Raw genomic sequence first — 26,366 nt, forward strand, 5'->3', positions numbered from 1 at the left:
TGGAGTTTGATATTCTGGCATGGCTGACAAGCTTTTTCATGCGTGCTAAACGGTGGTTTCGCTGTCTACCATGCGACTGCCAGCTCTGTACATGTATCTCCTTATTTTATGGGCCCAGCAACGCTGCTGTCTCTTTCTTCAATCCCATATATTATGTTCTAGATCCTCTGCCGGCGATCCAAAAATTCAAGCCCAAAATCAAGCCCAAAATCGAGCCCAAAAGTTAGTTGGTTTTCCAGACCGGCTCCCCTCAACCGTAGTGGCCCTGCTTGGGGGTTCCTCGCGAGAAGAGAAGGCCTGTTTCTGAAGGGTTAGGCTATTTTAGGCAAGACTTATGCACCCGACATGCGGATGTCAGCGAATGGGACCGGTTCGCTGAATTCCGCAGCCAGATTAGGTAAATTAGATGCCTCTTTTTGGCTCATTGTGACGCGTTATAGATGAGACCGCGTGCTGCTCTACGTTGGTCGTATACATATTTAGTACTATAAGCACGAGAAACATGTCGACCATTGGACCGAAGCCTATTTTGGGCTTATATGCTAAAATAGCATCACCCTAACAAGGTGAACCAGCTGGCTGGCTGCTGTGAGATAAGATAGCAGCCCTACGACCGGTACAGGATGTGAGATGTATGTACGATGGGCATCTGTCGATATATCGAATCGATGTCCATATGGGTATTTAGACATTATATATTTATATTTGGGTCGGCCATTAACCTTAGTTCACCTGGCAGGCCCACGAAACTCCCGCGAAGCGGGAGCCACGGGGTCTGGGGCGGAGCCCCAGCCGCCGGAGGCCAGTCCCGAACGAGAAGTGCTATACGAGAGCTATTTAGAGAAGAGAGTTGACTATAGCTTTAGGAGTTAGATCCTGGGGAGATAGGAATGCGGATATTATTGGGAATGAGAGGGAAGGGAGTGTGAAATAGAGCAGATGTAGTATTATTTATAAACGGATTGGTTCAGTTTTGGTTTGTTTGGTTTGGTTTGATTTGGGTTGGTGGTGGAGAGTGAAGTATGGAATCGTATTACGTATGGTGCGGAGCGGGCCGACTGAGGCAGCTGCTGGTGGAGTTGTGTGGGGGTCGACTGAGTAACTTAGTACTTTACTGAGACCAGGACAACTGAAAGTCGCTGAGGTAGTCGTAGTCAAAGTTGAAATCGCAATTGAATAACTTTAAATAGAAAATTCCAGGATCCGAGTATCCAGAAGAGCCAGTAAAACAAGACAGTCGACCCCGTTACAATTGATATTGAACAGAATAAACTACGGCCGGACCTCTGCTGTAGCTACTGGAGTGGTGCATTTTGACGCGCGGCACCGTTACAATCTTGCATGGACAATCCCATATGGTCTGCTGTTGCTTTTATCATAATATCATCTCACAAAGACCCTGAGTTGAGAGTCTACTTAATATTCCAGTGATCATAATCTGGCACTGGACAGCATCACACACGCGGAATTCACTTGGTTCGCTCACTCACTCACTTATCATATTAGTTATTAGTTATTGACTTGAGACTGATAGGGTACTATCACCCCCTTTCGACTTTGCTTTGTTGGCTTGGTTTTGCTTGCTAGAGTCTGTTAAAGTTTGTTAAAGTTTGTTAGAGCCTGTTAAAAACCGGAACTGGTGGTATCATATTTGGGGTGTCAAGGTTATCATAGAGCGCATCTCATCTGACTTTACACTGGAGTCTGACTTTTGCATTTGCATTATTCAAATTCGTACTAGTTGTTGACATATACTCGGCATTTGTATCTACGCTCGCTTCATATTCGCATATTCATCCTAGCTTGACGCTGATTTCTCATTTGCTAAATTGTGGTGTTGCTATGCACCTAGAGAATTAAACTTGAGAACGGCGTTCTGGGTTTATGACATCGACACTTGTTGAACGAAACAACTGATTTGTTTGCATCGGTCTCTACTTTTCATAGTCCTTTTTCGTCAGAATCAGAGTCAGAGTTAAGTTCTGTTTGTTGCATTTGATTTGCATCTGTTATCTTGACTAGTTTTTATTACTGTTGTTGCATTTTCGGAGAGGGCTTGGCAAAGGATGGATATTGTGTCTTATCAACTGGAGAACTCTAGCCAGTTTTGGGATGAGCTTCACGACATAGCGTCTGGTGATTACCACTCAACTTCAAACATTGACCGAGCATTGCTAGCATATTTGAGGCTGGCTACTATGTATATGGACCAATATTTGGTATCGGACGAGGATCTTACAAAATGTGCATATGATTTGATAAACTCAAGCATATATAGCCAAAGTAGGGCTTTTGTACGGAGGAAGCTTATTTCGATGTTGGTATTGGGTCTAGAAGATTTGAGTGTACCATGGAGAATTCTTATCGGTGCTGTTTTACTGGTTGATGGCAGGCTCCACAAGTCTACATTGGAAATGCTGCAAGAAGAGGCTGCCATTTCATTAATCGTCGAGACTTTATGGCAAGACCGGTTTTCAAATATCAGGTTGCAAAGAATATTCTTGGAACTGCTATATGAAATGTGTAGGATCCAAAAGATACCCATAAGAGAATTGCAAAAAATATCAAAAGAGTTTTTGGAGTTTTTATTTTCGGTTGTTGAGAATAAAGCGGGATACGACACTACCGATCCCTATAACATGGCGGCCATGAAAGTAATTTTAGCATTGAATGAACAGTATATGATTGCAGTTCTCAGTGGTCACAGTCCTGATGAATCTGATGAAGAAGAGCAAGAAGAAAATGCGAACCAAGAAAGCATTTCCTTGCGAAATAAAACATTTGATATCTTGAAAAAAGACGGGGATATGTATAGAGCTTTTGGGGAGAATATGGTTTTCATATTCAATAGAGGCGCTGACAAGTGCATCCAGCTCATGATGCTTAAGCTGTTGTATCTGATATTCACCACCAAGGAAACTTTCCAATACATGTATCTTAATGATTTGAAGGTTGTTGTTGGGGTGATTATCCGAGAATTGCATGACCTTCCTTTCGAAGAAGAGGATCTTCGTAACACTTATCTCCGAATACTTCACCCCTTGCTTCAAAATACCCAGATTCGCTATGAACAATACAAAAAGGACGAACTCCTGTCCCTCTTGGAAGTTTTTGCTAATCCATCATGCGCAAATTCGCATGCTATTTCTGAAAACACTCAGAGGCTGGCTTATAGGTGTCTACGAGTTGACTGGCTGGGTTACTGCTCGCCAATAATATCTCCTATTACCAGCCTTTCTGAACAAAATACAGGCGTCTCGATAGAAACTAGGTCAAGCTCAAATTCTGAGTACATAGACCGTAAGCAGACGTCATCGGTTCCACTCATTGAAATGTCTCCAGTCACGTCCATCTCCTCTGCATCTTCCTCTACCACTGACGTGACTGAAATGCCCAAACTTCGTCATTCGTCTTCTCATAATCATTTATTGGTTACACACCACAAACGCCCACCCAGGCCTTCACCACGTAAGCTTCAGGCCATGCAAATTAGAAATACTAGTGCTATCGAGGTTGCAACGCTTGTGAAGACTCATACTCCACCACCTCCCCCTCCACGACACCGCAATCTATCTCTTCCTGGATCTCAAATACTTGAGGGGCGGCCATCTTCGACCCCACCTCCGCCTCCAAGGCCACGAATGATGCGGATAGGCACTCCAGTAGGGCCATGTCCTTGATGATGTTAACGAATGTGAAATGATTTTTTTTTTTAATTTTTAATATGCTAATTACATGATTTTATCTCCTCTATCAATGCCTAATATGTACCTATTAGATGGGATGTATACCATGGCCCCCGTCAACAACTACATTTTTTATATTCTCCAGACTGTTAATCAGAGCCCGTTCCACTGCTTTCTGAGTACATGCCCCGATATGTGGTAACAGGGTTACGTCGTATCGACTCAAAAGCTCCTCTTCTATTATAGGCTCGTGCTCAAAAACATCTAGACCAGCTCCTGATAGCTTTCCTGATTTGAGCCCTCTGAGAAGAGCTGCCTGATCAACCAACGGCCCTCTTCCAACATTGATGACTCTTGCCTCGGCCGGCAAAATTCCAATGGTTTTGTCATTTACTATGTGCCTTGTGGAAGAGCTCAGGGGTAATGCGAGAACTAGAACATCACTTTCTTTTGCCAGAGATTCAAAGGACTCATGTCTGACTAAGGGTATACCTTCAAGAGATTTGAGCTCCTTCTGCGACAATTGACTGCGCTTGAAGTAATGAATCGTCATTCCAAGGACATGCAATCTTTTAGCCAACGCTCTTCCAATTCCACCAAACCCAGCTATACCCACACGTTGGCCCGCTGGTGATGTTACAACTCTCTCTCCAACTCTATGGCCATGGACGTATTTCATAGGATCCATGGGTTCATTACCAGGGTCTGCTCGACCAGTATCTTGGTCAAAGTTCAGTACGACTCTTCGAGCTAACGCAGCATTCTTCTGGGACCTCAATGTGCTTTCAAAGAGCGATGTAGAGCGATATGTAGACAATATTAAATGTAAGCCAATGTCGGCCACATCATTATCAGACATTCCCGGACTATTACACATAATAACGCCTCTTTTCTTGATAGCTTCCCAATCGAAATGATCATATCCAACGTGTGGTAGGCCTATAACTTTCAAAGATACAGGAAGAGCATCTACCAAATCAGTGTTCATCCCTCCTACAGATGTGAAACCAGACCAGGTTATAAGCATTGCATCGGCATTGCTCAAAACTGTCTTGAAATCCTGTATGACCTGTTCTCTTGTTCTGGGATAATAATACTAGAAATTAGTTAAATTCAATAAACAATTGTACAAGGAACTTACAATGAAATCAAATATTTTTTGATAACTATCATAGTTTATTCTATCCATTACTGTGTCGTCACCCACTACTATGATCTTGGGCTTGGAAATTGCGATCATTTTTGTTGCTGTAAATTAGTATATATTTTAGATAAGAAAATAGAAGGACTAGTATATATGTAACATTTTATAAGCGAAATCTGATGTAAATAGGATCCACCAGTTAAAAAAACAAAGAGATGCTTTTGCCATGGTCCTGCTACATGTGAATTGCGGGGAGTGGTCGGCTATAGACGGAAAGCATATGGCTGGTGCCGTTTGACGACGATCAAAATCCAGACTTCTGAAATTTCTCCGGACTCATTTGCCTTCAAGGATCTTATCGTATACAGAGAATGTTAAACAGAGAGCTCGAAGTAGAGATGAGATTAAAAGTCAAGCGGTAATGATTTAAAGGATATTGACAGACTAGAAAAGAGCGTGCCAAAACAGTCTTCTAATTAGCTATAAAAATCAAGTTCTTCTGCTCGCTGACAGTATTTACAGAAATCATTGAGATCTGTTCGATTTTTTCAGTTTCCGATTTGTTTCGGATTCAACAAACGTGACTACATATTTTCAAGACGGGATCTCATGTTGGACCGTTGTAGATCATTGCATCTGATGCAAGAAACCTTATTTAGCGTTCAACCGAGCTAACTGAAAGTAGCTTATCGTTCTATCTACGAACTTACACTCCAGGAGACTGTTGAATGAGTTATTAATTAATTTTAGCTAACCTACTTCTTCTTAAGGTCTATGTCGTACAGTCTGGACTAATAGTGGATATTTTATTCCCCGTGGCTAGCCTAATCCTGGTGCCATTCATAGTTTCCCTCAAGGGCAAGGCCCAAAGGGTGTCTCTACTTTAGAAACCTCTCAGAAGGCCGTTAAAAGTGAGCCTGATGGGAAACCCAAGTTTGTGGAGTGAGTCAAGATAAGCTAACGGTGGATCTGGTCTGAAGTTCATTCTAATATATCACGTGACTTATGATATATCGCCGATCACACGCGTTCGCTTTATTGAACATTGCGTGTATTCAACTTGTAACTACAACGTCAAGATGCCTAAAATAGTTGTTGATAATTTGAAAACGAGACAGAAAAGAAACTCACCTATAGCAAGTTGCCATGTGGTACCCTGTAAGATTCACTATAATGGCCCTGCTAATGTAGATGACTATTTTCATCCGACGCCAGTGGGAAAAGATCCAATAAATCGTCATATCGCATTCCTACGAGGTAGAAAGTTACATGGTCATAAAATCAAGCTGAGAGATGGTTATGCTGGTGAGTAAGCATGTGCTATATTTGTGATGAGTATTCTAACTGAAAAATAGGAACGATTCTGAAGGAAGTGGAAATTACAGACAGGGAACGCCAACAAGCTATGATCTATGATGATACAGACGAGGATCCGCTGGATTTGCCGCGAAAATTCGAAACTATTCAATCGTTTGATAGCATAACTGTTTGGCATCATGAGTCAGAACCAACGTCTAATGACCCATGGATTGCAGGTCTGACAGATTGGATCAACTTAGCACACTTGGTAAGTACTGATACTGGTACATCTGAATTTACATTTGCTAACATTTAGATACATGAGGACCTGCCAATCAACCCTGATCCAAAGGTTGAAACCTGATAACTATTTATTGAATCGTATATCGATTTATATATGACGCCGATGCCCTAGATAAAATAAACTCATTCTAATAATATGCTGGTTACTTCAGTTCTCAAATTTCAAATGTCCATCCATTTCCTAATATGGGAGTTAGAGATGATCGGCGCGCACTGACCTCTTATCTTGTAAGCTCACGTGCAACATATCCGAAGTTCACGTCTGTTTACAGCATTTCAATCCTCGTAATTTCATATTTTTCATTACTTGATGTGTTGAAATGGCCAATAATGGTGTGGGGATTCTCTCCCTTCCCGCTGAGGTTATTCATAAAGTGTTGGGAATGATTGAGGACCGAGACGATTTGATTTCATGCTCTCTGGTCTGTAGTTCGCTACGATCTAGTGTATGTATATCTATTGGATGTGGAAACGTTGTTTAATTTCTCTAACTAGAATAGTCTGTTTTATATGTGTTTCAGAATGTTTTTGTTACGTGGGAATCAATCAAAGATCTGATAGAATTTGCTAATGAGGATAAGAGTATGTCCAACTACCTACAATTCACCAAGACACTTCATATTACGAAACCCACATTATACGGCGAATGGCACAATGGTCCAGCTCTTTTAGAATTGATAGATAAATTCTGTGATAATTTACGCATACTGGATTTCACAATGGCCGGGTCTTCCAGTTGGTGTGCATATCTCCCCAAAATTCCCCAGGTTACATGTGTGCGGGGTCGCTCGAAAGATATATCTGAAACTGCTGCAGCCAGTTTTGCAGAGTTCAGGATAGATGATCTATCTAACAGCTTTACAAATCTGCAGGAAGTTTCACTATCAGGGTTGCAAGTATGTTTTAATCGTAAAGCCGATACTGATCCATTACCACTTCCGAAACTGACTACACTGTCCCTCAACGATTGTAGCTGGGAATATCCAAGTCAAATCGATGATCTAGGTTCTGTAACAGATCTTAGAGTTGTCTACTCTACTCATCATTTTACCCACTCGGAGCGATTAAGAACTTTTGCACTGTCGCCTCCCAAGACCCTAAAATCACTTGTCATAGATATCAAAAGTGCATATTCAGATGATAATCCTACTGATGTAGCCTGGCAGCCTTTATTAAAGCATCAATGTAAAGGACTAGTATCATTAGAAGTGCGTGGATTCAACTTTCCGGGCGAAGAGTTTTTTCTTGCTCTACCTGCTGCGTTGACCAAACTCAAGATATCATGTCGTTCTGGAAAGCAGCTCTCTACAAGCTCGTGGTTGATTCTTAAACAGCACAAGCGTCGCAATCAATCTTTCAGCATGTTGTTAAACAACGAATTAGTGAGACTATGACCTAGACTTGAGCCAAGTCTTACAGGCCTGTATTTTATATTTATATTTATTTATTTATTGTTCAATGCTACATTAGAATTACATCATGACACAGTCTATACCAAATCCGTACATAACTTTCTCAACGTCTCTCCGGACTAATGTCCAATCCTTACGACATTCCACAAACTCCAGCAACTCTTCAGGTTTGAACACGCCTCGGAATCTAACCATGTCACTTAAAGTTGCACCAAGCGCTTTAGAATCACCACCATCAATGAGAAACAGTTGGCCGACTTCTTTCAAAGCAGCAAAATACGGTACAAGCTCTTTTTGTTTTAATCCCAGTATAAAGCTGTAATAATAATTTAAATCACTGATAAGGTTGATGGCTCCGTCCGTTGAGATCACCTGTCTTTTAATGTGCTTACACACCGACCCAAAAAACCTCAATCCAACTTCTTGTTGGAAAACATCAAGAACAGATTTTTCAGTTGAGCCAACAAGTAAAGTCATATGAGATGATAAGAGGGTCACGACTTTCTGGGCCGCTGTAGTGGGTCCTAGGTCACCAGACATTCCCAGTCCACCAAACATGCCTCCACCAAATCCATTATTCTGAGGTAAACCAACAATTGGATTATAATCACTGCCAAGTTGAACAGTAACAAATAGAAAATCAATTTGATCAATTAGCACATCAATACCCCTACTGAGGCCATTAGCGACACAGTCGTCCAGCATCTGTTCGAACTTTTTCTTCGCTTTTAATGACGGAGACAAAAAATCATTTCTATCGACATATCTTCTCAGACCTAGCTCCTCTTCGAAAAATACATGCACCATTTGTTGGATTAAATCTCCTATATTGACCAGCTCTGCAAAAATAGCCAGCGGTTCAACGGCCGCAAGTTCTTCGCCATTGGCCTCTGTGCCCGTGACCGTTTTCCTGTGTTGTTTCGGATCATAGAGATTGAGAGTCTGAATAGCTTTGGAAAATCCACCTTTGACATGTCTTTCACCAAGAGTATGAATCAGTTCAATAAATATAGCCTCGCATTGGCTCTTTGCATGTGTACCTTCTCCTCCCATATTTACAAATCGGCCCATGCGCTCGATAGATTCCTTGCCTTCTCGGATTATATTCACAGCCAACTCAAGACTAAACAGCGTCTTGATAGACTCTAGTTTACTATTCATCACTGCTACCATCGCATCTAACTCAGAGCTGGGAGGGATTGGAGTAGTCTGGGTTGTTCTGAACGGCACTGGTGATGAAGTCATTGACTGGCGTGATGGCGGAGCACTAGTAAGTTTTGATGAAAAAGAAGGTGGAACTGTCCCAGGCAATGACGTAGTTGATATATTTTCTGACTTGTATGTTGAAGATGCATTGTTGTTGTTATTATTGTTGCCGTTTCCTGATGACGAAGAGATCACAGATACAGGCATGAGCAAAACCTTTTTAAAAGATGTGAGAAAATCGGTCTTGTCCTTTTCTTTGGTGACATTGCTCCATAGAAAGCTTTCTGTAGCTTCTTCTGTGTCTTGAATTTCTCGACTCCATTTCGAAACCTCCGATTCAGCATATTCGGTAAACCTTTCTAATTCTTTTTCGAGATAATTGTCAATGTACAAAGAATAAAAATCATCAATAGAAGTCGATACCATCTTTTTAAAATTATCTCCACTATTAATTCCTGGTTCGAGTTGATCTTCAAATACCAAAATATAGCTATAAATTTCAGGAACGGCAGCCAGGAAGGCGAATTTTGATTTATGCAATAAGGAATCTATGATGGTAGATACAGTCTCCATTATATTTTCCTCAAGAACCCTTTCAAAGAGTGGTGTCATTACAGCAATTGTGTTTGAAAAAATCATATCAATTGTTTTTGAATCTCTGTTGAGAATATTGCAAATATTTTGCAAATAGCCCTGAAACTCTTGAGATTTCAGTTTCAAGGAGTCATCTAGAAAGTCCAATGGCGGTATCTTTGGCTGGTCCATAATAAGGGGATGCTTTTGAATAAATAGTTGAACACACGAGTCGCCTCCATTTAATGTAACTAGAACATTTGCATATTTCTTGATATGTTCGACAACTGCCTCAAGTTTAGTGGAATCAATGTCTGCATCATGGCTTTCATCAATTCCCTTTTCAAATTCACTTAAAGCAGCATTTTCAAACAAATCGATGGTCGAGTTTAATCGGCTAATATTCTCATCATAACCATCCTGTATTGGATCAATAGTAGAAAACCTTTTCAATTGACCGAGAAGTTTGGCTTGATCGACTGGATCTGTAAATGCATGACTAAAAACATGCGATGTCTCTGGATTATTGACCAAATCATAATAAAAAACTCCTAACGCTCTGTATAACTTCAAGCAGCTAGATCTTGTGTCTGAGGGGTTGTATTTAAATCCATCGAATATGGTAAGTGGATCAGAATTTTTATTGGTACTACTGCTTGTACCAGCATGTACATTCACATTTTCCAACCGCTGCTGCCACAAATATGGAGCATATACAGCATTTTTACAAATTTTCGAGACTTGTGCTAGATTGCATAAATCAGGAACTGGCAAGTATTCGGCAATTATCGTGACTATCTTGGAGTTGTCAAATATTGACCCAGATAGCAATGTCGATTTTTGTACCCTGCTAGGAACAAGCGCCTGAAATGAGCCAGTTCCCATTGGTATTGATCTAGACTCGCTGAATGTTTTGGAAGTCATATTAAATGGTGTTAACCAAATACATTAGAGTCTATCAGGCACCACATGCAATGAGGGATACACAGGCGGAACGCCGGAAAAACTACTCGATTGATCTGTAATCAATTTTAGTAACTCAACCCTGTTATAAATGTTGTTGCTAAATATACTCTTCAAGTGCACATGAATTCAGGATTTTGAGATTCAGTGTATTAAAAGTTGTTGGTCTTCTGACAGTACGGAGTTCGGTTCGTTAATGTACATGAAACATCAGCTTCGTCGCCAATATGTAAGCGCGCGGCTGACCATCCTTATCTTATCTAAGGTTTGAAAAATATTTAGTGTAAAGTCTGTGTTGATCTCAACGGTTTTTTTTTATTTATGAACCAATATCACCATGAGCAGGAAAAGGAAGTCTGCTGATGATGCTGAGGATGATTATCAAGGTATTAAACTGCCACCTGCATTACTAAATGAGCTCAGTCAAAAGGGAGATCATGATGAGACTATTCATCAACCGTCATTACGCCGAAATCGCGTGACCCGAGCGACAAGAAAGGAGAACAGAAAACTTGAAAGACAGAAAAAGAAAAATAAAAGATCTGGAAAACCTCAACAAGAAGAGGCACCCAAGAATGCTGCTAACGGTGCTAAGAAGTTTAACAAGAAAGTTGCCCTCCCTAAGGACGACGAGTCTGAAGGTGACTTTGATGACTTTGATGGGTTTAAAGATGGATCTGGGACTGATGATTTTGATCTAAACGAAGATGACTTTGAAGACCTAGGATCAGAAGATGATAGTCCAATGTCTGCCTTGGACACTATGGCTGCTTTAAAGAAAATGAAAGAGAAGAAAAATAGTAAGCCGTTGACGGCGGCTGATACTATGGCAGCCCTCAAGGCTGCTAAAGAAAAAAAGACCAAGGTTGACAATCAGGTGGAAAAAGTGAAATCTAATAAAATATCCAAAGGAGAAAAAGAATCAGAAGTTCTTGAGGATTTGAAAAGTGGTGGAGATTCAATGTCGGTTGAAGAGACAATGGCTGCATTAAAGGCTGCTAAAGAGGGTAAACGAAAACCAGGTGAAGTTTCGGACCACAGCAAAAAGAAGCGCAAAACTGAATCAAAAGATTCAAAGGGGACCTCAAAGAAAGCGTCTCTTACCAAGTCTAAACCCGATAGAGTTATATCTGAGAGAGATAAATTTCTCATGGCTCAAGATGAGGAAGACATCGACTTTTATGCTAAGAAGCTTGGTTTGAAATCGTACAAACTAGGTGGTTCTAAGCAGAAAAAGAGTAAAGATGAGCTTGATGATGGATTTGATGATATCTTAGGTGGTCTTGATTTTGAAAAGTTTGCAAGTGGGAGTGAGACGGAGGATAGTGAAAATGAACTTAGCGACAGTATCAGCTTAAATGAGCGAGACCGGGAGGGAGAAAGAAGCTCAGATGAGAGTGATGATGCCGAAGATGAAGATGATGAGGACGAAGAGGACGAGGAGGCAGACGAAGAGGAAGAAGAAGAACAGAAACCCAAGGAAAACCCATATGTTGCTCCTACAGTATCCTCTGGAAAATATGTCCCACCTTCAAAACGACGACTGTTAGCTCAATCGAACGATAATGAGGCCGAGTCTGAGGAACTTATTGTTCTCCGTAGACAACTAAAGGGTCTGATTAATCGTCTCTCTGAATCTAACATGGGCTCTATCATCAATGAGATTGAAGCTTTATACCAGAGAAATCCTAGATCGCACGTCAACTCTACTATCACTACCATAATCATTGAGAGTACTTCTTTGCAAGGAACTTTATTGGAGTCATTTTTAATTATCCACGCAGCTTTAGTCACCGCCTTGTACCGAACAATGGGTGTGGAGTTTGGAGCTCATTTTGTTCAGACTTTGGTTGAAGAATTCGAAAAACACTATAAGCAAGGAGGTGGTAAAGAAGCATCGAACCTGCTGTCTTTGTTGTCTGAAATTTACACATTTCAACTTGTATCTTGTAAACTAATGTACGATTTTGTTCGTTTGTTTTTGCAAGATGTCAATGAAGTCAACACTGAATTCCTGCTTAAAATCGTCAGAAATTCAGGTCCTCAGCTTCGATCTGACGACCCATCGTCGCTGAAAGAAATTATTTATTTATTACAAAGTGCAGTCTCGAAAGCGGAACCGACAACAATCAACTCGCGTACAAAGTTCTTGATCGAAAGCATTACTGCCTTAAAAAACAATCGTCAAAAAATTGCCAACGAGATGTCTATCGCATCTACTCAAAGAATGAAAAAGTTTCTTGGAACAATCTCTGGTCTTACGTCGGAACCACTCCAGGTCTCACTAGATGATATTCATAATATCAATACCAAAGGAAAGTGGTGGCTAGTGGGTGCTGCGTATAATAATAATAATGGTTCCGTGGGGAACAAAACAACACCTGATGTTGATATTGACGCTATGAACGATATTCTAGACACTGCTGAACCGAATTGGATGGAGCTAGCTAAAAAGCAACGCATGAATACAGATGTGCGCAAGGCAGTATTCGTGGCTCTGATGACCAGTGAAGACTACATAGACTCTTGTGACCGTTTACAAAAACTTCGATTAAAAAGTAAGCAAGAAAGAGAGATTCCCAAGGTTATTTTACATTGTTGTAGCAATGAAGAGGTATATAATCCATTTTACGCTTTAGTGGCTGGAAAACTTTGTGGACAACATTCTTTAAAGAAGACATTCCAATTTTGTCTGTGGGATTTTCTGAGTGAGCTGCAGGGAGATGAAGATAGCAGTGACGAAGAAGATGGACTTGGCAAACTTGCTAAGCGGTCAGAAGCCAATGATAAAGATGTTCTCAGACGGGTCAGCCATTTAGCAAAGTTTTACGGAGCAATTGTTGCAAAGGGTGATATGAGCTTAGATACCCTTAAGGCTGTGGATTTCCTAACCGCAGTTACAGAAATTAAATTGTTTTTGGAAATATTTTTCATTTCATTTTTTGAGATTATTGGGAAAAATGCTGAAAAGGGAACAGGTAGCCAGACCAAAAAGAACGGTTTTGGTAATGCCATGTTTGGAATTCGAAGAAATGAAAAAGAGTTGGCACAGATTTTAATCAAAACCAAAGATCAGACAGTTTTGCGAGGAATCCAATATTTCCAGAAATTCGTCACAAGTTCTTCCCTGTTGCCGACCAAAGAAAAGCAAAAGGACAGAGTTATCTGGGGTTCATCCACAATGTCCGATCTTGTTGAGGGTTTGTTGACTCACTAGTTGTACTATATACAAGTATTATATATATATTAGAAATGCATTTAATAATTTGAGATATAGGTATTTAGGGCATCATAGCTTCTCCCGCTTTTCCCTCTGTTCGATTTCTTCTTTACGTAGTTGGGTACTACTGACCTTATCACTATCATCGCCGCTATCAGAATCTGAAATCAAGCCCACTTCAAATATTACCAACTCCGGCCAGCCCTTTTCAGATCTTAGTTTGTTGACAGAGTCCCCACCAGCTGCCGTCTCTTTGCTCACTACCAGTCCATCAATCTCTTTAACTTGTGCAGTTGGTCCATAAATATCATTGATCATGACAATATCAAGATCTAGCGAAGGGTATACGTAGTTTAAAAAGTTTCTCACCGACTCTTTCCGTTCCATATATGACTGCATGGCTTGAGCATACTTTTTATTTTTCAGCAACTCAGGTCCTGTTATACCAACAATAAGACATTCTCGGGCTAGATATCCAGCCATTGTCAGGAGTAATTTATGCCCCTCATGCAAATGATCAAATGTTCCACCCAATGCAATCACATTGTATTCCCATGTTCGCGAATACAGGGTTTCACCATGCCGAGCAGCATCAGTCTCTTTCTTTTGTTCCATTTCTTCGATCTCCTGATACTTTTTATTCATCGGAGTGGTCAGCCCACCAGGTGTACCTCCCAATGAAACTCCAGTATTTATACCACCCCCTAAAAGGACTACTGGCAGTAATTGAATATCAGAATTATCGGGTACCAGAGACCGTAGCAGTTTAGGAAGTTCTAGTTCGAACTTGCTAGCAGCTACTACCTCCCAAGTCTGATTTCTGTTTACCTCAATATCTAAGCCATCCAGCAATACTGTGACATCTATCTTATGAGACGTTATTCCCTGTCTAGCTGCCTCTTTACGGGCGATATCATACAAGCACCGAACAGTGCGCTCAGCTTCTACCAGAGTAGGGGGTGTCTTGAGTACCATGATATCCAGTTTGCCATTTGGCATGGTCATGTGAAGACATTTTCCAATAAATTCTGAGTATTTTGTGGGAATAGCCGACGCCGGGCCTCCCTGAATAAGTGCCACTGTCGAACAATACAGCATCCGGGAAAGTTATAAAATTGAATCCTGATTCAAATACCTATCGAAGTCACGTAATAGACTTTCTAATTTGAGAGCAAACGCTCTTAATAGTTTTCCAGAAAGTTGATAGATCAAGAAAATGTCCAATAATGAAACACAAGATTATCTATACCTGTGATAAGAACTAATATTGATTAGAGTTGATCTTCAAAGCAAACACGCGATTTTCTGGCAGTGAGAAGTAAATGTGGGGTTAGCCACAGAAAATGCAACTATATTACCCTGCAAGCATATTGGGACCGCACAGCATATGGTGAAGCTGATCTGAGTGGAATTAGAGAATTCCCACTAAATATCGCTGAGTTTAATAAAATATATTATTAGATTCAAATAATGTAGATTCGACGATACTGCTATAATTGAAGCAGGCGGTATATGGCGCCTGAATTGATTGATAGCAATATTAAATGACGAATATATTAATATACACCTCGGTCCCGTTGTCGACCGTAGAAACTGTGTGACTGGTGTTAGTAAACGCCGCTATCACCAAATTAAAAGAAGGTACCTTTGACACAGAAGACTAGACGTATTTTGCTACGTGTAGCCTGTGAAATTTCATCATAGATTCTAGGAATCTGTGACAATGTCTCAACCGTATATTGAATTCAATATAGTGTGCAACAAACGTTGCGGGCCCCAAATGACAGACCGTTAAACAAGGGCGGTTAGAATCTGAGAACTGACTCAAAATGAACAAAATGAATCTGGGTGTCTAAAATCCCTGTGGGATATCACGTCAGAAATTGACAGTCGGAGTCGTGTCTTGTTCTAACCGTGTTACGGATAACCTGTGCGAATCAGAGATCCCGCTCGTTCGGCATGTCATAGTTAATATCGTGGATTGAGACCATTTTTTGACTTGATATAGAATCTAGTACCCCTCTTCTCCTGTTTCAGTGTGTTAACTTAGAACACTTGTTCTATGATTGAGTAAAACAATCTGGCCTAAATGCATTGCTGGAACATGTTTTAAGGCTTATATTTTGTAACGAGAATAATGGGTATCTTTATCACTTGTCCCTTGATTTATAGGAAAATCCTGTCAATTTAATTCCCATGATCATTTTTATATATTAGTCTTGTCAGAGGCTAATTTAACGCTATAATCGGCTGTCATTTTTTTGAGATGCACATTAAGTATTCAGTTTCTTTGGCATTGCTCGGTCTACAAACCATGGCATCATGTAGCCCTACAGTTACTGGTTCATTTGACAACGGCCAATTAGTATCTGGCCATAGCCAAAAGAAGCAATTTTATTCATTAGTGAAGGGCTATACTGGTGGGTTGTTTAAGCGCACTGGATTTTCTCCCCGTCGTGAAATCTCAATAAACCGAATTGCGATTCGAGACGATGATGATGATTTTGGGGGGGATGACTCTGATCCAAGTAGTGACCTAGATGGTGGCGATGATGACCTTGGAGATCTCGGTGGTCTGACCAGCGGGGGTGGAGACGATAGTGGACTTGGTAGTTTGGGAGGCCTAACATCAGACGGTGATGGTGATAGCGGAGATGACGGATTTGGAAGCTTAGGGGGCCAAACCTCTGGCGATGGAAGTGGTGATGATGGTCTAGGTGGATTGACTTCAGGTGGTGATTCAAGTGGTGATGGTGATGATGATGGCGGCCTAGGAAGTATCCTTGGAGGTGGCAGCGGAAGTGATTCGACTGGCGAAGGCAGTGGTGACGGCTTGGGCACTATATTTGGAGATGGTGATGGCAACGAATCGGATTCAAGTGGAGATAGTGGTGATGATGGCTTTGGAAGTGATGGTGGTGATGGCAGCGACTCTGATTCAAGTGGAGACAGTGACGATGACGGACTCGGAAGTATTTTTGGAGACGGTAGTGACGATGGCGACGACGGTGATGGTGGAGATGACAGCAGCCCTTCACCCTCTCCTTCTTTGTCTCCTGATTTGTCTGATACTAATGGTAGTGATGGTGATGACGGAGACGATGACGACGACGGAGATGTTTATGCTACGGTAACCGCAACTGCTGAAGAAACGGCACCCGCTGAAGAGGCTACTACTGCTGAAGCGGCATCCACAAGTTTGGACTTTGATTTTACAGACGTGGGCGTAACAGAGACTGTAACAAATCAGGAAGCAACCTCCATCGAAGCCGCTGTCTCTACTACACCTGCTGCTGCTTCTTCTATGGCACTTGCTGCTGCTTCTACGACACCTGCTGCTGCTGCTGCTTCTACAACATCTAGCGCTGCTACACCCGCACCTGCTACTTCGTCGTCGTCAGCATCGTCATCATCTTCTTCTGCTGCTAGTAGTAGTGCAAAATCTGTTGGATTGCCGACATTGCCAACACTACCTGCTATCCCCTTGCCAACTCTCGCTCCTGCCCCAACTACTAGTAGTGCCACAAGTACCACTAGTTCAACGAGCACATCTAAAACAAAGCAAACCAAAACTGTTACAAAAGTGGTTACCAAAAGCAAATCTACAGTTACTTCTCCAAACTTTACCCCTATTACTCTTCAAACTGCTGTAATCCAAAAGCCATCCCCTACATTTCAAGTTCAAGCTTTTTCTCAAACAGTAAGGGCTCCTGTCACAGTCACATCTGTTCTATTGAATGGGAACGGTAATAATGCACAGCCTGCAAAGACAGTGAATGTGTCGTACCAGACTAGTTTTCAAACAATCTGGATTTCTGGAACTGTTGATGTCAATGCTTTGAAAACAGCCGAAGCTTCAATGTTAGCAGTGGTAGCTACCTTAAGTGGAAGTCCTGGCCAAGATAATTCTGGGTTCCTTAACTGGCTCTTTAGCATGATCTCATATTTTGGTCAACAGCTGGGATGGTAAACGTTTAATTAGCCTCAATTATATATTCAGCCCCTCTCATTTATACATTTAATTAGTACAGTTAGTTGGTTTTAGACGGTGTGCATACTGCAGTTTTTTCTTGCAGAAATATGTCGATGGTTGCATGCAGGACTGGACCCTTGATTATAGTTGAGTTTGAAGTCCTATCGCGCTGTAGATGTTAGGGTAAAATATTGAATCGCAGGAAGATGAGCCAAAATCAGATCTTGGGAAAATAAAATAGTTAAAGCTCTGGCAAAGTAGAAGGCATCTACTAAGCAATGAGCAGAGCAGATAGTCGCATCCTCAGACCATATGAGGAGCCATCTACAGATGGTGGACTTGTCGACTCTCATGAGACGGGGCCAGCTAAAATCGCTAATGGTTCAAGTAGTCGACAGTTAGAAGATGAACATCAGAATCACTCTAGAAATTTCAACCCGAATGACACACCTGAAAGATATCAGAATGGGAGAGGTTATGAGCGCAAAAGCTCTGACTGGACAAGAGACCCAGGTAGAGGAAGGAGTAGAAGTAGAAGCAGGAGACGAACGCCTCCACGCTACCGTCGAAATGGATTGGATCGCAAAGGTTCGCCTCATTCTCGAGACTCTCGTAACTATAGTCGAAGTCCAGAACCTCAAAACGCCCGTAATGGTGGAAGACAACGTAGACAGCAAGAAACACGACCGAAACTGTTTGATGTGGATGGTAAACGAAAGGCAGAAAGAGAGAGACAGGCCATGGAACGTGAATTACAGCCCGAACCTGAGCCAGCAACGCCACTCGACCCGGCAGAGGAATATAAACGTTTAATGGATCTCCGTTCTGGAGGCAGATATGTACCCCCTGCGAAGCTACGAGCTCTTCAAGAGCAAATTATCAAGTCCCAGTCGTCATCATCCAAAGAATATCAGAGACTCGAATGGGATAAGCTTAAGAAATCGATAAATGGTTTGATCAATAAAGTCAACGTTGGAAACATTCGAGAGATTATACAATTAATATTTCAAGAAAATATTATTCGTGGACGTGGAGTTTTGTGTCGAAGCATTATGAGAGCACAGAGTCTATCGCTCGCGTATACTCCAGTCTACGCATCACTGGTGGCAGTGATTAACAGTAAATTACCAGAAATTGGTGAACTATTAGTTAAGCGACTGGTGATTCAGTTCCGAAGAAGTTTCAAACGAAATGACAAGACAATGTGTATAGCAAGTGGTACATTTCTGGCTCATTTGGTCAATCAACAAGTGGCCCACGAGATTTTGTGTCTTGAAATTATGCATTTATTATTACTACATCCTACTGATGACTCTGTTGAGATTGCAGTTGGGTTTGTTAAAGAAGCAGGTCTGTTTTTGTCGGAGAACAGTAGCACGGCTTTCAACGGTGTCTATGAGAGACTAAGAGTAATTCTTCGTGAGTCTAACCTCGAAAAAAGAACTCAGTATATGATTGAGACTTTATTCCAGATTATCAAAGATCAGTTTCGAGATAATCCAAGCATACCAAAGGGTCTTGATCTGGTAGAAGAGGATGATCAAAACATTCATATGGTCAGTCTCGATGACGAGCTTAAAGGAGAAGAGACATTGAATGTGTTTAGATTTGATGATAAATACGACGAAAATGAAGAAAGCTACAAACAGATTAAAAAGGATATTCTGGGCGATAGCGACGAGGAAGAAGAAAGTGAAGAAGAGAATGAAGCCGAAAACGAGCAGTCTGAGGATGAGAGTGAGAATGAAGATGAGGTTGAGGCATCCGTATCGGCAACACAAGATGTAGCATCAGACGCAGGTAAAGTCGTGGTGCAGGATATGACGAACTCAGCACTTATCAGCTTACGAAGAACTATATATCTTACAGTCATGTCAACAATGTCTATTGATGAAGTGTGTCATAAATTGACTAGAATTCAAGTACCCAGCGGGCATGAGATTGAAGTTGTCAATATGCTGGTAGAATGCTGCAGTCAAGAAAAGATATACAACAAAATTTATGGAGGAGTTGGGTCGAGATTGTGTCGTATGGGTCGACAATGGCAAGATTTGTTTAACAGAGCGTTTGAACACTACTATGAAATCATCCATCGTTATGACACAAATAAACTGCGTAACATAGCGACAATGTTTGGTTTTATTCTTGCATCTGATAGTATGTCGTGGTCTGTTTTCCAAATAATTAAGATGTCGGAAGAAAGCAGCACGTCGAGCTCAAGAATTTTTGTCAAGCTTTTATTTCAAGAGATCCAGCAAGAAATCGGTATCAACGAGTTAGTCAAACGACTCAAGGAGCCATATCTACAGCAATATCTCGTCAACTTAATGCCTAAAGGAGACGATCTTGATGCCACTAGATTTTCTATCAACTACTTCACAGCTATTGGTCTAGGTGCGGTAACAGAGGATATGAGAGAGTACCTCAAGAACCTCCCACCGCCCCCACCAGTAACTGACTCTAGATCCAGCTCACTTTCACGGTCAGATTCGAGATCAAGATCTAGATCCCGTTCAAGATCTTTAAGTTCGAGATCCAGATCCAGATCCAGATCATATGACTCGCGGTCTAGGTCCAGATCTTATGATTCCCGGTCTCGATCTCGATCAAGGTCACGGTCCTACGATTCCCATTCCCGTTCACGATCACGGTCGAGATCCATATCGTTATCTCGGTCACCTCCACGTACTAGAAAAAACAGGAGTTTGTCTCGGTCATCGAGCCTGTCATCTCAAGGACGAGTACGAAAACGTGCTCGTGGCAGAAGTTATTCAAGGAGCTTGTCAAGAAGCATGTCGCAAAGCAGAAGTGACAGTCGAAGCGTGTCTCGAGGAAGAGCTCTGTCCAGGAGCATATCGCGAGGAAGAAGTTACTCTCGCAGCTATTCACGAAGTAGAAGTGATTCAAGAAGTAGAAGTTATTCCCGAAGTCGACGCAATTCCACAAAAAGCTACAGCGATTCTAGATCTCGAAGCAGAAGCTACTCCAGGAGTCCGGCTCGAGGACGACGTTATTCACGACCATCCTCCACACGGAGAACCAGAAGCTACAGCGACTCGAGATCACGATCTGATCGCTCACGTTCCATCTCACGTTCTCGTTCACCTTCCCACTCACGTTCCCTCTCCAGATCTCTCTCACGATCCCGTTCACGTTCACATACTCCACCCTCGTTATCACCCCCACCACCAAAACGCAAAGCGGCAGCTAAGTCCCCACCACAAAAGAGGCACCAATCGGTCAGCCCACCTCATGACTCAGAGCCGACTGCCAAACGCAGAGCAAAAGCGTCTGACTATCTCTAATCAAACATCGGATTACCGCACCTGTCTCTAGTCACTAACGTCACATTCTTGTTACATTAACAATCACATTATCACTAATACATTAACGTTAACACTAACAGTGACACTAAAATCACATTCTCCTGACTGACTGATACAGCCATATTAACTCTGACTGATACAGTAACACTTATACAGTAACAATAACGCTAATATACATTTGTATACATATGATTATGTATCGATAAGCAGGGCTCATTCATGATTACACATGCAGGTACCACCGGAGTTCCATCTCCCGCCAATACCCGCGGCCGAATCGTTCACAGCCACCTCCGAATCCAGTCCGGCCACTCCTCCCCACACTCCCACACACAGTCCCCGACGGTCCCAGCGCTCGCGAAGCGAGCACCGCGGGGTCTGGGGCTCCGCCCAGACCTCGCAGCTCTTCTCGCTTCGCTAAAGTCGGGACGTGGAGACCTCCCTGGAGAGAAAAAAAAAAAAAGAGGGTGGTGGTCGGGAGCGGGAGTCCACCGCCGGCATGAACCGGAGCGAGCCAGGCACGGGATGCGGGCAAGGGCCAGACACAGGGTCCTGGCAGGTAAGGGTTTTTCCGGGAGAAGGAGCGATTCCTGCACTCCCATTCGACTCCTGGAAAATTAATTTTCCCCCAACCCAACATACAAACGCTTTTATATGTGTGTAGAAGCACGCATTTACAAATCCAGTTGCTGCTGAGACTTGCAAGAGATTTCACATTTGTTTTTGAATTGAAAAGTCTGTTCAGTTGGTCTTTGACTGGTACTACAATCCGCATCACACCCGAATAAAAAATGCTAAAAACGTCCATCGTCAGGAAATCCTTGGTCCATGCCAATGGCCGTCTCACGGCTGTTTCTCGTGGACCTGCTTGGCAACAATTGAGAGGAATGGCTTCCAGTAAGTTTTTTTTGGCGGGTGGGGTTTGTGCCTCCGGCGGGTGGGGCGTTGCCCCAGACCCCATTTGTGCTCGCTTCGCGAGCTCCTGGGACCGTATACGGACGACTTGAGCGTAGCCAGAGGAGCATCGGGGTCTGGGGCAGAGCCCCAGCTACGCCGGAGGCATGGTCAATTCACCCAGCAATCCTTTCGCCACCAACCATTGAGCCTCCCCAACAATACCAGACCCGTACACGCACCGACTCGAGCGTAGCGAGAGGAGCAGCGGGGTCTGGGGCGGGGTCTGGGGCGGAGCCCCAGCCGCCGGAGGCAGGGGCCCCGGACCCGGGACATGCCAGACCCGAGTCATTTTTACTAACAGGACTGTGTAGGCTCGGAGCACGATGTTGTTGTCATCGGTGGAGGTCCAGGTGGTTATGTTGCCGCTATTAAGGCCGCTCAATTGGGTTTGAAGACTGCCTGTATTGATAAGAGAGGCGTTCCTGGTGGAACCTGTTTAAATGTCGGATGTATTCCATCCAAGGCTCTGTTGAATAACTCTCACTTGTATCACCAGATTCTCCACGACACCAAGAATAGAGGTATCGAGGTTGACGGAGCTCGTGTTGATTTGGCCAAGTTCATGAAGGCCAAGGACGACGCTGTCACTGGATTGACCAAGGGTATCGAGATTTTGTTCAAGCAGAACAAGGTCGACTATTTCAAGGGTACTGGTAGTTTTGTCAATGAGAACGAGATCGAGGTCGAGCCCCTTGATGGTTCGGAAAAGGTCAATTTGAAGGCCAAGAACATCATTATTGCTACTGGTTCTGAACCCACTCCTTTCCCAGGAATCGAGGTAGATGAGAAGAAGATTGTCACTTCCACTGGTATTCTTTCATTGACTGAGGTTCCTAAGAAGTTGGCCATTATTGGTGGTGGTATTATCGGTCTTGAGATGGCTTCTGTCTGGTCTCGTCTTGGATCCGATGTTACTGTTATCGAGTTCTTGAACAACATTGGAGGTGCTGGTATCGATGGTGAATTGGCCAAGCTGGCTCAAAAGACTCTTAAGAAGCAAGGAATCAACTTCAAGTTGGGAACCAAGGTTTTGTCTGGTAAGGTCGAGGGAGAGAATGTTAAGATCGAGGTCGAGAATGCCAAGAACGGTAAGAAGGAGGAGCTTGATGCCGATGTTCTTTTGGTGGCTATTGGCCGTCGTCCTTATACCGAGGGTCTTAAGATCGAGAACGTTGGTGTTGATATGGACCAACGTGGTCGTGTTGTCATTGACCAAGAGTACCGTACCAAGTACCCACACATCCGTGTGATTGGTGATGCTACTTTCGGACCCATGCTTGCCCACAAGGCCGAGGAAGAAGGTATTGCTGCCGTTGAGTACATTAAGAACGGACATGGTCACGTCAACTATGGAGCCATTCCCTCTGTCATGTACACCCACCCCGAGTTCGCATGGGTTGGACAGACCGAGGAGCAAATCAAGGAGGCCGGTATTAAGTACAATGTCGGTAAGTTCCCATTCCTTGCCAACTCTCGTGCCAAGACCAACCTCGACACTGAAGGTATTGTCAAGATCATCGCCGACAAGGAGACCGACCGTGTTCTTGGTGTCCACATTGCTGGCCCCAACGCCGGTGAGATGATTGCCGAGGCTGTTCTCGCCATCGAGTACGGTGCCTCATCCGAAGACATCGCTCGTACCTGTCACGCCCACCCCACCCTGTCAGAAGCCTTCAAAGAGGCCGCCATGGCCACCTACGACAAGGCCATCCACTTCTAAGCCACATTGGCCCGCACTCTGTCTATATAATATTATTACCATCCTGAAACCTGCTACGGGGGACGTGCCTCCGGCGGCTGGGGCTCCGCCCCAGACCCTGGTTGCTCCTGCTTCGCAGGAGTTGATCGGGGTTTCACAGAAAACTATCCCAGTGAATGGAGAGGAGCAACAAGGGTCTCAGACGGAGCCCCAGCCGCCTGAGGCATGGCACCGGGTCTATTATCATTAAATATGTGATTCATGAATTATTATTTGAGCTGCGGAACCCATAGATCCTGAAATGAATATAGCTTTTAAAATATCAAATGAAGTACCTATAGCTATTGAAAAGAAAATACCATCATATATATCTCCTGATGTTAATGATTATGATAATGCGCATGGTTAATTGAAAAAAAACTCTATATACTTTTGTGTTATCAGAAGAGAAACCCTCATGTTAACGATAATAATTACTGTAGTCGACTAAAAAATCAATTAATTTTATTTATTCATCAGAATAAAGATATATTATACTTTGATAGAACATTATTTAGTAATTAATGATGATAATGCCAGGTTTCTTACGTAGAATAACGTATGGATGAATAAAAAATATAGTACTCCAAGCAGCCCATGGGAGACGTCAAACGACTCGAGCGAAGCGAGAGGAGCAACCAGGGTCTGGGGCGGAGCCCCAGCCGCCGGAGGCAGGCCCAACAGCCCACGAACCGACTCGAGCGGAGCGAGAGGAGCAACCCGGGTCTGGGGCGGAGCCCCAGCCGCTGGAGGCAGGCTTGCAAGGATACATTCATAACTCGTTAGATGCAGTATTTGCGGGATTAGTCGTTGTTTTTGTCGTCGCGAGGGTCACGGATACCATCTTCGCAGATGGCGAACTCAACAGTGCTCTCGGGTAGACAGGGAGAGTCGTAGATAGTGCATCGTCGATTCTCGCCTTTGGCTTTTTTGAACGACAGACGAGTTGTCGAAGCATGGGCTATGATATTACCGCCAATGGGTTTCTTGGGATCTGGGTTATATGGATTAGACATGCCGTCTACTTGAGCCACCACCTGATTAGTGATGACCACAGCAATACCGAACTCATCAGCCAGTCGTTGTAGCGTTCTCATGAACTTGGCTACATGAGTCTGACGTGCCGACAGCTCACCTCTTCCACTATAATCAGTTCGGTATAAAGCCATAATAGAGTCGACTATAAGAACGGCAAATCGCGTCTGCACCATCATGGCAGCAGCCTGATTCAGCAGCTCGAACTGGTGGTCGGCATTATAAGCACGGGCATAGGCCACGTTATCTAGAGCATCAGTTCCGCTTAAACCAAATCTTTCGCCAATAGACAACAGTCTCTGGGGTCGGAAAGTGCCCTCGGTGTCGATATACAGGCATTTGCCCTCACCACCACCCATATCAATAGGCAACTGACAAGTGACAGCCAGGGTATGACATAACTGCGATTTTCCGGTTCGAAACTCTCCAAAAACTTCAGTCACCGATCCAGTCTCAATACCACCTCCAAGAAGCGTATCCAACTGTTTAGATCCAGTAGTAATTGAAATAAGTTCGGACCGACGACTGTGGAACTCGGTGGCCGTGGTGAACCCCATAGGTACGTACTTGGCGGCCTCGGTCAGCAGTTTGTCTACCTTCGTATCGGAAAAGCCCTTAACTTCAGTCAACATTCTTCTGGGAGTAAACGAAATGGACTCTGCCGTGTGAAACCCAGCATCCTTCAATCTCTGGAGGTCTGCTGCCGAAATACCGTCGCACTGGGGTCTGGTTAGTATATAACTGGGGGGTGTGGGACCTGCCTCCGGCGGCTGGGGCTGCGCCCCAGACCCTGGTTGCTCCTGCTTCGCAGGAGAGTATCGGGACCGTGGCAAAAAACGACTCGAGCGAAGCGAGAGGAGCTACCAGGGTCTGGGGCGGAGCCCCAGCCGCCGGAGGCACGCCACCCCTAGCGAGACTTACCTGGAGTTTTGTGATTGGAATGGGTCCGTACGCATCTTCCTCCTCTTCGTGCATGGCAACCACGTCGTTCTGCTGGCTGGGACTCATTTCTGTGGTTCTTGTGTTCTGATCTCACTTTTATTTTCTCACCTGACCGTTTGTTTGTTTATATTGATAAGCAACTGGAACCGTGATAAATATGACTCGCGAACCTGACGCGTCACCCGCGCGCGGCTCACACGCCCGGGTGACGGGCGTGCCTCCGGCGGCTGGGGCTGCGCCCCAGACCCCGCGGCTCCTCTCGCTACGCTCGAGTCGGTCTGTCGACGGTCCCAGTCGCTCCGTAAAGCGGAGCACAACCAGGGTCTGGGACGGAGCCCCAGCCCCCGGTGGCACAACCCCGGGCCCGGACTGCCACCGGCGGCTGTGGCTGCGCCCCAGACCCCGCGGCTCCTCTCGCTACGCTCGAGTCGGTCCGTCGACGGTCACAGCCGCTCCGGGAAGCGGAGCACAGCCAGGGTCTGGGGCGGAGCCCCAGCCGCCGGAGGCAGACCGGCTCCGTGAGAAAGTGGAGCTGTATCGCAGGTGTCAGGTGAAGTGGTGGCTGGTTGGGCGACCAATTACTGCATAC

At 43.7% G+C, this 26,366-nt stretch overlaps 10 protein-coding genes across 10 annotated transcripts; 5 read left to right on the plus strand and 5 right to left on the minus strand.

Moving 5' to 3' along the window:
* Nucleotides 1-2,315: 2,315 nt before the first annotated feature.
* On the plus strand, nt 2,316-3,680 carry LDB17 (Ldb17p; the record flags this gene model as incomplete). The annotated part of the gene is made up of 1 exon (XM_018882859.1): nt 2,316-3,680. One exon carries the CDS (start codon nt 2,316-2,318, stop codon nt 3,678-3,680), a length of 1,365 nt encoding a protein of 454 aa, XP_018734341.1.
* Nucleotides 3,681-3,774: 94 nt separating this feature from the next.
* AWJ20_90 (glyoxylate reductase) lies at nt 3,775-4,713 on the minus strand (the record flags this gene model as incomplete). The annotated part of the gene is made up of 1 exon (XM_018882871.1): nt 3,775-4,713. The coding sequence occupies one exon, from the start codon at nt 4,711-4,713 to the stop codon at nt 3,775-3,777; it is 939 nt and encodes a 312-aa protein (XP_018734342.1).
* A 2,303-nt stretch (nt 4,714-7,016) lies between these two features.
* Nucleotides 7,017-7,826, plus strand: AWJ20_91 (uncharacterized protein; the record flags this gene model as incomplete). Its single annotated transcript, XM_018882880.1, has 1 exon — nt 7,017-7,826. One exon carries the CDS (start codon nt 7,017-7,019, stop codon nt 7,824-7,826), a length of 810 nt encoding a protein of 269 aa, XP_018734343.1.
* Nucleotides 7,827-7,904: 78 nt separating this feature from the next.
* Nucleotides 7,905-10,547, minus strand: RCY1 (Rcy1p; the record flags this gene model as incomplete). Its single annotated transcript, XM_018882891.1, has 1 exon — nt 7,905-10,547. One exon carries the CDS (start codon nt 10,545-10,547, stop codon nt 7,905-7,907), a length of 2,643 nt encoding a protein of 880 aa, XP_018734344.1.
* A 376-nt stretch (nt 10,548-10,923) lies between these two features.
* SGD1 (Sgd1p) lies at nt 10,924-13,803 on the plus strand (the record flags this gene model as incomplete). Its single annotated transcript, XM_018882901.1, has 1 exon — nt 10,924-13,803. One exon carries the CDS (start codon nt 10,924-10,926, stop codon nt 13,801-13,803), a length of 2,880 nt encoding a protein of 959 aa, XP_018734345.1.
* A 72-nt stretch (nt 13,804-13,875) lies between these two features.
* On the minus strand, nt 13,876-14,904 carry CAB4 (putative pantetheine-phosphate adenylyltransferase; the record flags this gene model as incomplete). Its single annotated transcript, XM_018882911.1, has 1 exon — nt 13,876-14,904. The coding sequence occupies one exon, from the start codon at nt 14,902-14,904 to the stop codon at nt 13,876-13,878; it is 1,029 nt and encodes a 342-aa protein (XP_018734346.1).
* A 3,153-nt stretch (nt 14,905-18,057) lies between these two features.
* Nucleotides 18,058-21,084, plus strand: CWC22 (Cwc22p; the record flags this gene model as incomplete). The annotated part of the gene is made up of 1 exon (XM_018882921.1): nt 18,058-21,084. One exon carries the CDS (start codon nt 18,058-18,060, stop codon nt 21,082-21,084), a length of 3,027 nt encoding a protein of 1,008 aa, XP_018734347.1.
* A 1,540-nt stretch (nt 21,085-22,624) lies between these two features.
* Nucleotides 22,625-23,782, plus strand: LPD1 (dihydrolipoyl dehydrogenase; the record flags this gene model as incomplete). Its single annotated transcript, XM_018882930.1, has 1 exon — nt 22,625-23,782. The coding sequence occupies one exon, from the start codon at nt 22,625-22,627 to the stop codon at nt 23,780-23,782; it is 1,158 nt and encodes a 385-aa protein (XP_018734348.1).
* AWJ20_97 (Multispecies: transposase) lies at nt 22,699-23,001 on the minus strand (the record flags this gene model as incomplete). The annotated part of the gene is made up of 1 exon (XM_018882940.1): nt 22,699-23,001. The coding sequence occupies one exon, from the start codon at nt 22,999-23,001 to the stop codon at nt 22,699-22,701; it is 303 nt and encodes a 100-aa protein (XP_018734349.1).
* An 821-nt stretch (nt 23,783-24,603) lies between the features above and the next one.
* On the minus strand, nt 24,604-25,467 carry RAD51 (recombinase RAD51; the record flags this gene model as incomplete). The annotated part of the gene is made up of 1 exon (XM_018882951.1): nt 24,604-25,467. One exon carries the CDS (start codon nt 25,465-25,467, stop codon nt 24,604-24,606), a length of 864 nt encoding a protein of 287 aa, XP_018734350.1.
* Between the last annotated feature and the right edge of the window lie 899 nt (nt 25,468-26,366).

Source organism: Sugiyamaella lignohabitans, chromosome A (genome assembly GCF_001640025.1).
Source record: "Sugiyamaella lignohabitans strain CBS 10342 chromosome A, complete sequence".
NCBI lineage: Eukaryota > Fungi > Ascomycota > Dipodascomycetes > Dipodascales > Trichomonascaceae > Sugiyamaella > Sugiyamaella lignohabitans.